Below are 12,470 nucleotides of genomic sequence, written 5' to 3'. Positions count from 1 at the left end.
GCCCCCCCGCTTGCCCCACTGGGCAGCGTTTGCTGCTGCTGCCCACCCAGAGTTCATGCCACAGTAGGCTGTGGTGTGGCTGCCAGTGCTGCCTCTGTGCTGTGCAGCGTGCAAGCTCCGGTGGGCAGCAGCAGCAACCACTGCCTGGCGCGGCAAGTGGGGGAGTCGCTTTCCTCCGCACCCAGCAGCTGCTGCCACTACGTGCAACCCTGATGGGTGAGCCTGGAACCGGCGTGGAGCCCAGGCTGGCAGTGGGGGTGGCTTATAAGCTGGTGCTCAGCATGGGGAAAAGTGGCCCTCCCCCCACCCGGTGGCTGGCACCCCATGCTGCAGCTGCTCAGTCTGCGTGGGGCTGCCTGTGCCTGCTCAGGACCACCCTGCATGGGCTGCGAGTGACTGCAGCAGGGAGCACCAGCCACAGGGCAGGGGAGGGGCCTCTTTTTCCTGTGCTCAGTGCCCTGCCCACAGTCCTCTCCTGACCCACCCCCACTTCTTCCCTGAGTTTCCCGTGCCAGTGCAGCCACAAGGAGTCACATGGTCCCAGACTGGAAGCCCCTGTGTGGGGCTTCTGGCAGTGGGGGTGAGGCCGGGCGGGCCCTCTGGTTGCAGGAGCCCACCTGGGCTTCCCCTGAATCCTACTGCCTCTGGCTCCTGTCATCTTTGACAAGAACCAAGGACAGATAATATTTATTTTCTATATTTTTTTAGGGGCCCAACAGGCCAGATAGAATGGCCTCGTGGGCTGGATCTGGGCTGTATTTTGCCCACCACTGCTTTATATCAATTAATGTTCCATTTCCTGAAATGGTGCAGAAAACCTCCAAAGTCTCATAAAACAAAACAAAAAGAAAATGCTGACTATTTCTCCCAAATGAAATTGCCTAAGTCACTAAGTCTCTCACCAATGTAGGAATTGCCTATCATACTTCCCTAACAAGCAGTGGATCACTAGGAATCTTACATAAATGAATCAGAAATCTAGACATTGAAAAATACAGTCATAAAAATCCCACCCCTCTAATTGTCCTTAACTTTTTTCATTGTATCAAAAATTAGACAAGAAATATTACATACCTTACTGTGCAACCCAATATTGGTTGTACATATCAGGCAACCTTTTGCCACTCCCCATTTCTATGAGTCCTTACATAAAGGCAAAGACTACTGAGGTGTGAAACATTTGGATTCATGGCAGCTGCTTGTGTTTCCCTTAATAGTTTACCAGAACTGGTTTTGTGACTCACCAGGCATAATATGCAGTTCCTATAGGATCTGTAAAAGCAATATATTCAAAGGCCTTCAGTCTGTCTTAAGTAACCTTTGTTTAATTCTATTTTCAAAATAAAAATCCCCAGTTTCAAAGACTGATAATACTGAATTTTCAAAGCAACATATAGGGATTGCTCTATCAGCTTTGATTACTAATAATGGGAATCATGCTACTAAATCCTTATTGACCTATTTAAAAGAGTATGCATAAATATTCCACAAGTACTTCACATAAAGAGCAGTTCTCAACCTTTGTAGATCCAAAGCATCCCTGGTTAGACTCAAGGTAGTCCTCAGAAAATGCCAGGTCTTCACTTTCACTTGTTTTTTTGTGGAAAGAATATAATAGAGCAATTTTTATGTGGCAAAGAACTCGGACCATAAGAAGTCCAAATGTATTTAACGCTACGAATTCCTATTTGAAATCCCTGTGTTAATCTTGTGCATCATGTTTCCACACCTAACCATGCAACAATGGCACCATACATCACCCTTGAAAGGATTAGAGCTGTGTGAAATTTCGCCAGCAATTTCGTTTCGACGCTGTTTCAACTCGTTTCAAACTCGAGACAGCAAAATCGAAATGAGACAGAGAGCTTTGAAATGAAACGAGGCAAGTTGAAATGTTTTGAAATTTTAAAACGTTTTGAGTTTTGAAGCTCAAGCTGGGGTTGCCTGCAGGGAAACAGGAACTAAAGTAAGGAGAGGAAGGGGGAAGGGCCGGGGGGAACGAGCACTCTCATTATTGACTGTGTAGCTTGCCAATGACTGTCATCCTTCCCTGAAGTCTCTTCCAATCCCAGTGCTCTGGGGGAGGGATGGAAAAACTGCATAAAAGGCAGCATTGTTTGAGCTGCCCTGCTTTCTGCCTCGGTGGCATTTACTGAGCTGCGTGTTCTAGCTTTGCCTGTCAGCAGCTAGAGCTGCAGGGCCCCAAAACTCAGACCCCCTCTGCACCTATCTCCTCGACAGCTGGCAGGCTTCGTGGCCACAGCAGGGCCTAGGAGGCCTGAAGTTTTCACCCACCTGTGCCCTAAGACAGACACAGTCAGTTGCACAAACACCCTTGTCACACGTTTTGCTTGTCCACAGCTTTTTCCATTTCCCCAAAACCCCTGCACCTGTCTCCTTGAAACTTGGTGGGCTTTGTAGCCTCAGCAGGGGCCACCACCCCTGCAGTTTTGACCCTGCTGTGGCTTCACATATAGACGTAACTTGAGTTTTGCTTTCAAGAATTTGAGGTGCAGTTTCCCCAAAGCCCCTGCACCTATCTCTTTGAAACTTGGCAGTATTCATGCTTTCAGAAGGGGCTACTATTCCTGCATGTTTCATCCAAATCAGGCTAGAAATGACAAAGTTATAGGCTGTTTCTACCTTCCCCATTATAGCCTATGGGACAAAATGACGGAAAAGCAGTTTCGAATCGAAACAAAATGCTGTTCCATCAAAATATTGAAACACAAGTCGAAATGGAATTGTGCCATTTTGCACAGCCCTAGAAAGGATCTCAAAGCACCCTGGAGTGCTACAACACCGGGACTGAAAATTACTGATGCAGAGAGTCCTGCAGAAAGGCAAAGTCCAGGTCATAAACTGATAGAAGTTTGCTTCTAGATATAAGGAAAAGCTTTTTTAAGGTCCATGTGTCCAGAGTCTGGAACAGACTCCCTGCAGAGGTGGTACAGCACCTTCCCTGGAGATCTTCAAAAAATGACTGGATGCACACCTCACTGGGGTTATCTGATTTCAGCAGTCTTTCCTGCCTTAGAGCAGGGGGCCTGGACCTGATGATCTCATGAGGTCCCTTCTAGCCCCTAACTTCTATGAATGTATAAATCTGTGAAACTACACTTATCATGTGTTAAGCATGCAGAGAGTGTTCTAAAGCCATAACTGAACAGATGTTCATGGCTCAAAGAACACCAAAAATAACAGATCATGCTCTAAGTTAACCCTCAATGGATGTGGTCAGACTAAAGCAGTTTACGTTAGAGCATTTTTGAACATCTGTACTATATCCCATCCCATGTTAAGGTAGAGCTCTGCTGCTCTGACCCAAGCCCCGCATCCTCACTGGCCAGCAGCCTGGCACCAGGGTATTTTACAGCCTGGCCAGGGAATCTGAGGTGGGAGGAAAGGGGTCTCTGTTAAGTGAACAGTGGCTGCATGTGCCTGGGGCCTGGCAGGGCCATGGTGTAGCATGGCTGCTGCTGCTGCTACTGCCACTGGCTCTCTGCAGGGAGTGGAGCTGGGGGGGAGAGGGTGCATATGTGTCTGTCTCTCCAGTTTGGCTCCAAATAACCCAAACGGTGGAGCTTATCACTTTTCCTGTCACTTTTGCAATCTGACACTTGTTTGAACCGTATTAAAAGTGAAGTTTAAATACTGCAAGTAAATAGGCAGATGTGGGAAAAGTTAAATATAGTTATATCAGTTATATATCAGTTATATATAAATATATAAAAGTTAATAAGACAGGAAGGAAAGATTAACGTGTAGTAGTGCACACAAATGCAAAAATATTCATTACCTAAAAATGTATTATTTTTCATGTTTTATTGTTGGTTTGCTTATGTCCTGCAGCATGAATTAATATTTCCTTTTTTCAGTTACCCTTAATTTTTGCTTTGCCATTTTTCAAAAATTTCCAATGATAGGCATGTGAAATTGTACATTAAACAGCAGCGAAGCATGCACTAACAGTTTTTGAATGTTTGGCTTCAAGTACAAACATATAGCTATAGACACATCTATTTTTTCTGTCTATGGCTGCTTTGATCATGCATAGCACTCAAAACTCCTATCGAAGTCAATGTGAATTTAGGGTTTAAAAGGCGCATAAGATGAGACTTGTCATCAGCTGTGCAGATATCATAGGAATACCCTGCACTTGTATGACAATGCAAGACTTAAGACCAATACCATAATGAATAGTGGGTGATTGAGGAACCAGCCCCAGGAACCTACTTAGACGGGGTGCAAGAACAGCAACTATTGATGCTACCTGCCCAGCCACCACAACTGGGGTCCTTGGTGAACAGATATTCTCCTAGCCCCTGATGTTCACCCCTTATATACTTAAAACCTATCACCAAGTTTCCCCTGAGTTTCTCTTTTCCAGTCTGAAGTGTCCTACGTCTGTCAGACTCTCCTCCTATGGTCTGTTCTCCAGACCTCTAATCATTCAGGTGGCCCTCCTTTGGACTCTTTCCAGCTTCTCTACATCCCTCTTGAAGTATGATGCCCAGAACTGGATGCAGTACTCCAGCTGTGGCCTCACCAATGCTGAGTAGAGTGGGAGGATGACATCCTTAGTCTTGCTTGTGATGCATCAGTTGATGCATACCAGGGTGTTGTTCACTTTCCCGGCTATAGCATCACACTGGTGGCTCATGTTCATTTTGTGATCCATTTCAATAGAAATTAGATCTTGAAAATGAAGTATTAAAAATCGTCTATTCCATTCCTTTAGGAAGCTAAAATGTTAAAGGCCTGTGCAGATACCCCCAGGTCTCTTTCATTTGTGGTGCTGGCTAGCGTAGCACCACTGAGCCTGTAAGTATTTTGTGGATCATGTCTCTCCAGATGGAGCACTTTACATTTCTCAGTGTTAAACGTCATCGGGGTTAGATCCACCCACTTTACAAGCCTGTCCAGGCCAGTAACTTCTGTACAGGCCTTTAACATTCTAGCTTCCTAAAGGAACGGGATAGAGGATTTTTAATACTTCATTTTCAAGATCTAATTTCTATTGAACTCCTGTTCTAGTCTAGAAATTGTATTGAATCCTCTTTGAAAAATGCTGATTATAGAAGGTTTCACATGTGAACACATTTTCTTCCTTCACATCCCTCTTTTAGCTCACATACGAAGTTAGTTTTTCCGATCTATATCTCTGAAATACTTGCTTCTCTGCAAGAGTTCAGAAATGCATATGATCTCTCTTTCTTTAATATGTATAAAGAACTTTTAAAAAAGATTAAAATAATCTGCTCCTCCTTGCTTTGATTTATACAATGCAGAAAATAAAGCTCTAAAAGCAGGATGCTTTTCAGTAAATCATAATTAAATATGCAAATGCCTCTGCTAAATTTGGACATGCAATTATATGACTAATCACATTTCAGAAAGCCTGAAAATTGCAATTGCATGCTTAAATAGATGGCCAGGCCCCTAACCCACATGGGTGCTCTTGTTCTTTCATTTCACAAAAAATGGTTTATTTGCTATTAAATTTCACCCCTGAACATTAAATCTATTTGTGAAGGTAATTTATGTGCCAGTTTAGTTATGCCATTTTTACATATGCATCAGAGGCATAGCTTTTGAAAATGTAGCCCAACACATACCTCATTTTAAGTCATGTTGATACGATGCTGACTTTTTGAACAAATTTCATTTTGTTTCTCCAGACTGGCTGTGGATGGACCATATGGAGCTGCAACTACAGATATTTTTCACTATAAAGTCAGCATGTGTATTGCAGCAGGAATAGGAGTCACTCCATTTGCCTCTGTTCTAAAATCCATCTGGTATATATGCTGCAATCCTAATATAGAACTGATATTGGAGAAGGTAGGGGAAAGTTTGTTTATGATTCCATGTAAAAAGATCACTGTCCCCACATCTCCTGGTTTTGGGAGAGTATTTAATAAACTAATTCTTGTCTAGATTAGATGACCAACTCCTAGGTCATCTAACCTTGGAAAACTTGCCTTTATTTCTTTTGGGATGGAGGTACTATTTCATCAGTCTGATGTCCAGTTGATTTAATGAATCACCAGAATGGCCTTAGGTAAAATGCTTGTTAATGCCAAAATACTCTACCGATGGCCTCACTGAACATTTTCGTTACAGTTTGCTTTCAACCACAGTAGCATCTCCTCACAATTCACCTTGGCATGTAGATATCAAATAAATATGGAAGTGAGGAAGGATATTTGAGCATTACTATAAGTAAACTCATTCTCAAGCTGATCAGTATGGCCTGGATAATTTTACATCATCATACCACATCAGTGGTGCAGATGATGAGCAATAGGGCTCTACAAAGCTTCAGGTGCTGATTCGATTCGAAGGAGATTTGGCTCAATTTGGTGGCCAAATCTCCAAATCCAAATTGAATCAGGAGACCAATTAAAAGGTCTGAATTGATTTGAAGTTCTCCAAATTGATTTGGAATAGATTTGGACAGTATCAGTGATCCCTGCTTGCTGCCGCAGGGAGCTGGACCTGGACTCCATGCTGGTAAGTAGGGGGCAGGGGAGGAGAGGCTGGAGGAAAGGGGAGGGGACCATGGGGGGACCCCTGCCAGGCCCCATCCCCTGCCCTGCTGAGTGCCCTCTGACTCCTGCCTGCTCTCTTATCCCCCTGCCATATGGTTGCCCCACTTGCCCCAGCTCTTTAAAAAAAACCAACAGCTCATCAACTGCTTTCAGGCAGAGGGGCGATCCCTTCTGCCCCCCCCTGCCCCTTGCTGTATGGGGGCTCTACCACAAGCCCCCTACCCACTCTCCCAGCCCCGCCATGGCTGCTCTGCCCACCCCAGCTCCCACTCACCAGCTGTTGCAGTGGCCTCAGAGCTTCTGGAGGCTTGTGGCAGAGCCCCCAACGCAGCGCAGGGCAGCAGGGTACAGTGGGGATCATCCCTCTGCCCAGCAGCACCCGGTGAGTCAGAACTTTTTTCTTTTTTTTTAAAGGGCCAGGAGCTGGGGGAGGCAGGGCAGCCATAGAAGGGGCTGGAAGAGCAGACAGGGGTCAGAGGGCTTGTGGCAACCCCCCCCCCAACCTTGTGGCGTGAGGCAGTTGGGATTCCCCCCCACCTGGCAGCAGCTAGTGAATGTGGGATTTTTTTTTCACCAAGCCCGATGCTGGGAGAGCAGGCGGGGCAGCCATTGAGAGTGGGCAGGGGCCGATTTGAACTTTCGGCCGATTCGGCTATGAACAAATCTCTGAATCAGATTCAGCCAAATCGATTTGGGACAGTGAGTCAAATCACTGAATCGAATCACTGTCCCCCGAAGCAGCCAAATCCAAAATGAATACAAGCAGCTTTGCACAGGCCTAATAAGCATAACTTTTGACTCTGGCTGGGTTTTTTGGTTTTTTGGGGTTTGTTTGTTTTTTTACCAAAGTGACTATGAAATCTAGAAGATCAGTACTGATTAAAACTGCTTGGGGAACCTGGACTATCTTCATTTGGTATCTGGTTTAAATATTTCTTATTATGAGAACTATTTAACCCACTTCAGAATTGGACTAATTTGGTCTGGTTAGTTCCATCAGAAAAGGAGAGAGAAATAACACCATTTTAACTTCCAGCTTGTTTCAGCAAGTCATCAAACCATACAGTGTTTCTTGTTACTGATTCTATTCAGAAAAGTATATACACTTTTCATTTCTGATTCTGAAAACTGACATTACCATGTAGCTTTGGACATTGATTATGCAAAGCAGCATTGATATGATCTGGCTGTAATATCCTGAAAAGCATCCAGCTGTGCATCAACTTCTAATGATTTGGGATCTTACCATGCAAAAAATATAATTCTATACCCTTTAAATACAATAACATAGAAGTTAAAAAAGAGGAAAATATGTTTTAACAGCTGCGCAGTTGTTTTTTTCTATGTCCAACATAAATGTTATAGTACAATTCATTGCAATTTTGGAGAGGGAGGAGGTTAGGACAATTAATACATGAAGGAGTTCGATAATGCTTCTTTCCTGCTTAATAACTTAATGGAAGTGTCCCTCTTAAAAACTAGAAATGAATAGGTGTTAAACAATTCTTCATTTTTTAGACCTTTTTTCTTTCAAAAAGTGTATTTTTTCTCAAACAAATGAACGAAAATAGGAAGCTCACACCATCTTCTTCTGAATCAATCCAGAAAGGCTCTGTTCCACTTCCATCTGTAGTTTTCATATTGGTGCTTCTGGTTCAGTCTCATGGCACTGCAAGCAGCATTCAACAACACTCAGCTGCTCTCTCACCCTGGAAAATCAGAAAGTTAATAAGCATAGAAAGAACAATACAAATCATTGCACTTCAAAAAGATGCTCTGGTTCCAAGTACAGGTTATTTCCCACAAACCACCTTTGATCATTTCATTGACAAAAGCATATCTGATGCTTTAGGTCAGGGGTTGTTTCACGAGGGATACTTGGGAAGGCCCTAGGGGGTACACATGGGCAGGCAGGGATGGGGCGCCACCCCCCCAGCAGCAAGGCAAGGTCAGCAGCACCCCTCTGTGGGCTGCACAGGTGCTGCCCAACCAATTGGATGGAGAGGGGAGGGGAGGGGGAAACTTGCACTCAGTGGCAGATACTGCCACCATCCACCACCCTGCACTGCCGCTCTGTGTCCAGGCATGGCCCCCAGCTCCACGTCCGGCTGCCAGGGGTACATTTATTTAAAAAGATTGAAAACCCCTGCTTTCTTAAATCTCTAAACTATCATTTGTAATTAGGAAAAGATAATAAATAAGACAGTACCTCATGAAGTTGGGGTGAAGAAGAGATAATTGAGGAGAGATAGAAAGATGCAGTGGAGAGCTAAGAAAAAAGTGTCTGAAGGTCTCTTTCTTATTCATAATAGAGAGTTGTACTTTTCTACTTTTAAGCTATTTTTAACTCTAAAAACTTAACCAGAATTTGTTCAATATATCAGAAAAATGGGCTGATATTGAAACAACATCTGAGTGAGAGGGTACATATACATGGATTTGATTGCAGGTCTAAATGCTGCGTTGTTGGTTCAGTGAGAGAATTTTTGCATGCCATGTGGGGAGGCCCCAGTTCGATTCCCAGCCAAGGCTACCCTTTTCCTGCTTGCTTGCCTTGCCCAAGCCATGGCAGCTGCCATTCACAGACATCTGGGGGTAACAATAAACCCCAGCATGAATATGAGCCAGAAATGTGACGCAGTAGCCACTAGGGCCAATAAAACTCTGGCATGCATCAATCAATGCATCTCCAGGAAATCCCAAGAAGCGATTCACCCACTTGACTCAACATTGGTGTGGCTGCAGCTGGAGTACTATGTCCAGTTCTGGGTGCTGCACTTCAGCAAGGACATGCTAAAGCTCAAGGGGGTCCAGAGAAGGGCCACCCATATGATCAGGGACTTGCATAGCAAGCCATACAAGGAGAGGCTGAGGGACCCCAGACTCTTCAGCCTAAAGAAAAGGAGACCTGATTGCGACTTACCTCTATATCAGAGGCGTACATAAGGGCCTCAGTGAACAACTGTTAACCAGGGCACCCTGGGGGAAAACTAGAAACAACAGCCACAAACTCCTGGAAGATAGTTTCAGGCTGAACATTAGGAAAAACGTTACAACTAGGGTGTGCAGGCTATGAAACAAGCTCCCTCCAGAGGTGGTGCAATCATCTGCCCTAGAGGTCTTCAAGAGAAGCCTGGATAGTCACCTGGCTGGGGTCATCTGACCCCAGATGACTTTCCTGCTCATGCAAGGGCCTAGACCCGATGATCCTTTGGGGTTCTTTCTAGCCCTATGATTCTATTTTTGAACCTTTGTGAGCAGAGGGGAAAAGCAAATTAAAGATGCAGTTTGATGACAAGCTGCTGCTGAAAAAGCACTTCAAGCCCCCCTATATGCTCTCTTAGAGCACTTAAGGGGGTCAAGAAACTGGGTGCAGGATTTATTAAGTCAAGCCCTTGGAGATACTATTTACAAGAACTTGGTAGCATACAATAGGAACACTGGCCAATTTGATTTTGAATCCTGGCCTAACCCTAAGTAATAGCCAAATGCTTCTGCCTTGCCACATCTGTACCCTTTTTTGGTGATTCTTAGACAAGAAAAATATCACAGGGTACCAAGTAATTTCTAGTCTGATTTTTAATAAATGCTGACTTTACCATCCATTGCCCTTTCAGGCTTGGTTGAAGATAGTGTGATCTAAGAGTGAATATAGAGGGATGGGGCCAAAGATTTTCTTGAATAATTTAAGATGTGCTATTCTACTTGTAGAATTTGGGCTAACAAATGTTCCTGCAAATTGGCTTCAGTGGGACTGTTCTAAGTGATTAAAACATGCATAAGTGTGTGGTTTACAGTATTTGAGTGATTTAATCATTTTCATTGTGCCTAAATAACCTTTGCACTGTGTAATGCAGCATTAGGCACTTTCCATTCAAAACACCTTCTGAAATGGAACTTGCACTTTAGGGGAAAACAGCCTTGGAGTAACATCAAGGATGCAAAGGAGTTTTTAGCTTCCCTTCTGTGTTTGTGTGTGGAGGGGAGAGAAAGAAAGGGGACGCATAAAGGGAATCAGGAAATAATTGTCTAGTTGTGGAAGGGAATCAATCCAAAGAGATCACAGAATCATTGGGTGCCATCTACACATGCACCTTACTGTGGAGCTCACTCAATTAGCTCCGCAGTAAAGTATCACTTTCTACACATGTGCAGGTATTAGAGTATAGTAAATTAAAATAAGTCTTCTGTAGGATAGTACTGTCGGGGATAGTATTATCCTATGGTGGAGTAATTACATGCACTGAAACGCATGTGTAGATACTGACATGGACTGGCTGGGGAACAAAGGCGTTAAAATGCAAGGACTGCCTGCCACCTAGCCTTGCACTTTAGCACCCTTAAGCAGATCCAGATGAGTGTGCATGTGCATTTCCCCAGGGACAAAAAGCAGCAGCATGTAGATGTGCCCCTACAGTTTGTCCCCAGGGAATGCCCGTGCATGTGTGCTCTGGCATGCAGCAAGATGCCAAAGGTGGGGTAAGGGAGGCTGGGGCAGCACCAAAGCCTAGCCTCCCCTCCCCTACCTGGGGGGATGGTAACTGTATCAGAATTTATCATGTCACCTTAATGGCATGTGTAGATTCACCCATTGAGATCAAGAGAAGACTGGAAAGAAAATTAAAATCTAATGTATATACTAAATATCAAAGGAAACGTATTTATGAACTTTTTTCCTGTTTTCTCCTCCTTTTATGAAGGACTACTTTTCACAGAGGAAGGATACATCTTATACATTGGTTTTTAAAATTATTTATTTTTAAATAACAAGAAATGCAAAATGAGTGACTTATATTTCACTAGCAGTCATCTCTTTCCACACATGCATTGCTAGACTTCATAGCCCTCTCAGGTGGATAAAAACCTGAGGTTCAACATACCTATGATTAATACCAAATGGCCACTAATATGCAGAACACTTAGGGTGACCATATGACCCAGATTGGCTGGGACAGTCCGAGATTTCAGGGGCTGTCTCAACAGAGGCTGACTCAGGACCCAGGCATGTGTGGGTGGGTCCACACCAACGCAGGACTTTTACTTCAGTTTTCTCCAGGGAGCCCAAACAATGGGCTGCTTCTTGGTCTGGACTCCACTGGGCTGTGAGCAGAGTCACTTGTGCAGTAGAGTCAAGGTGGAGGGAGGAGGAGGAGCTTCAGGATTGTGTGTGTGTGTGTGTGTGTGTGTGTGTGTGTGTGTGTACACATGCACACCACACTATCCTGCATGGCTCCGCTCCTGGGAGCTGCAGAATCGGGGGGGGTTGCATGCCCCACTGTCTTGCCTGGGTTCACTCCTGGGGGACAGGAGGAGTGTATGTGTGTTGGCACCCCCTGATACCTATCCATTCTGTATTGCCCTCATATTATTATGAGTTATTATTATTATCACCCTAACTATACTGAGACTTACTGCTGTAATGAGTCAAGTCTCACAGGACCCTTGTGAGACACAGTAGAGTACAATTTCTATTTTACGTGTAAATGTTTCTGTTTCATTTATTTTTCACAGGTGTTTATGAGGTTATATTTATTAAAGTTTGTCAGGTTTAATGCAGTGCTGTGGGAAGATGCTGTAGGAGACTGAAGTGCTCATATTGCTTATGGATCATAGTGACAATCTCAGGGCATGAGCCTATCAACAAGTTACTACAAAGTTAACAAAGGCATGGAGTTAGTATTATAGTACATTCTGTTACAGTATGTCATGTAACTTTGCCTGTATACACACTTCTATCACACTATAACTAAAAGCTAACCAAGGGGTAAGGGCTTGAGTGGAAGAGGGCAAGCTACCATGGGTCAGCTTTCATTTGTTATAGGTCAAAGCATATAGAGTAGCTGATGCACCATAAATCCCTACCCTTGTTTACCTTGGCGGAACTTGATAATTTGCCCATGCCTTCAGAGTAACTTT

General features: G+C 44.1%; 1 protein-coding gene across 1 annotated transcript in view; it reads left to right on the top strand.

The window, feature by feature from the left end:
* Window positions 1-12,470, top strand: part of NOX3 (NADPH oxidase 3) — a 58,433-nt gene that overhangs the window by 34,193 nt on the left and 11,770 nt on the right. The window contains exon 10 of the mRNA XM_090031474.1: window positions 5,682-5,844. Within this exon, the coding sequence (XP_089887600.1) occupies window positions 5,682-5,844 (163 nt within the window). The remainder of the gene's footprint in view (window positions 1-5,681; window positions 5,845-12,470) is intronic.

Source organism: Crocodylus siamensis, chromosome 1 (genome assembly GCF_052110815.1).
Source record: "Crocodylus siamensis isolate JL-2025a chromosome 1, ASM5211081v1, whole genome shotgun sequence".
Classification (NCBI taxonomy): domain Eukaryota; kingdom Metazoa; phylum Chordata; order Crocodylia; family Crocodylidae; genus Crocodylus; species Crocodylus siamensis.
The sequence above is the reverse complement of the archived record's forward strand: the minus strand, read 5'-3'. Positions and strand labels throughout refer to the sequence as shown.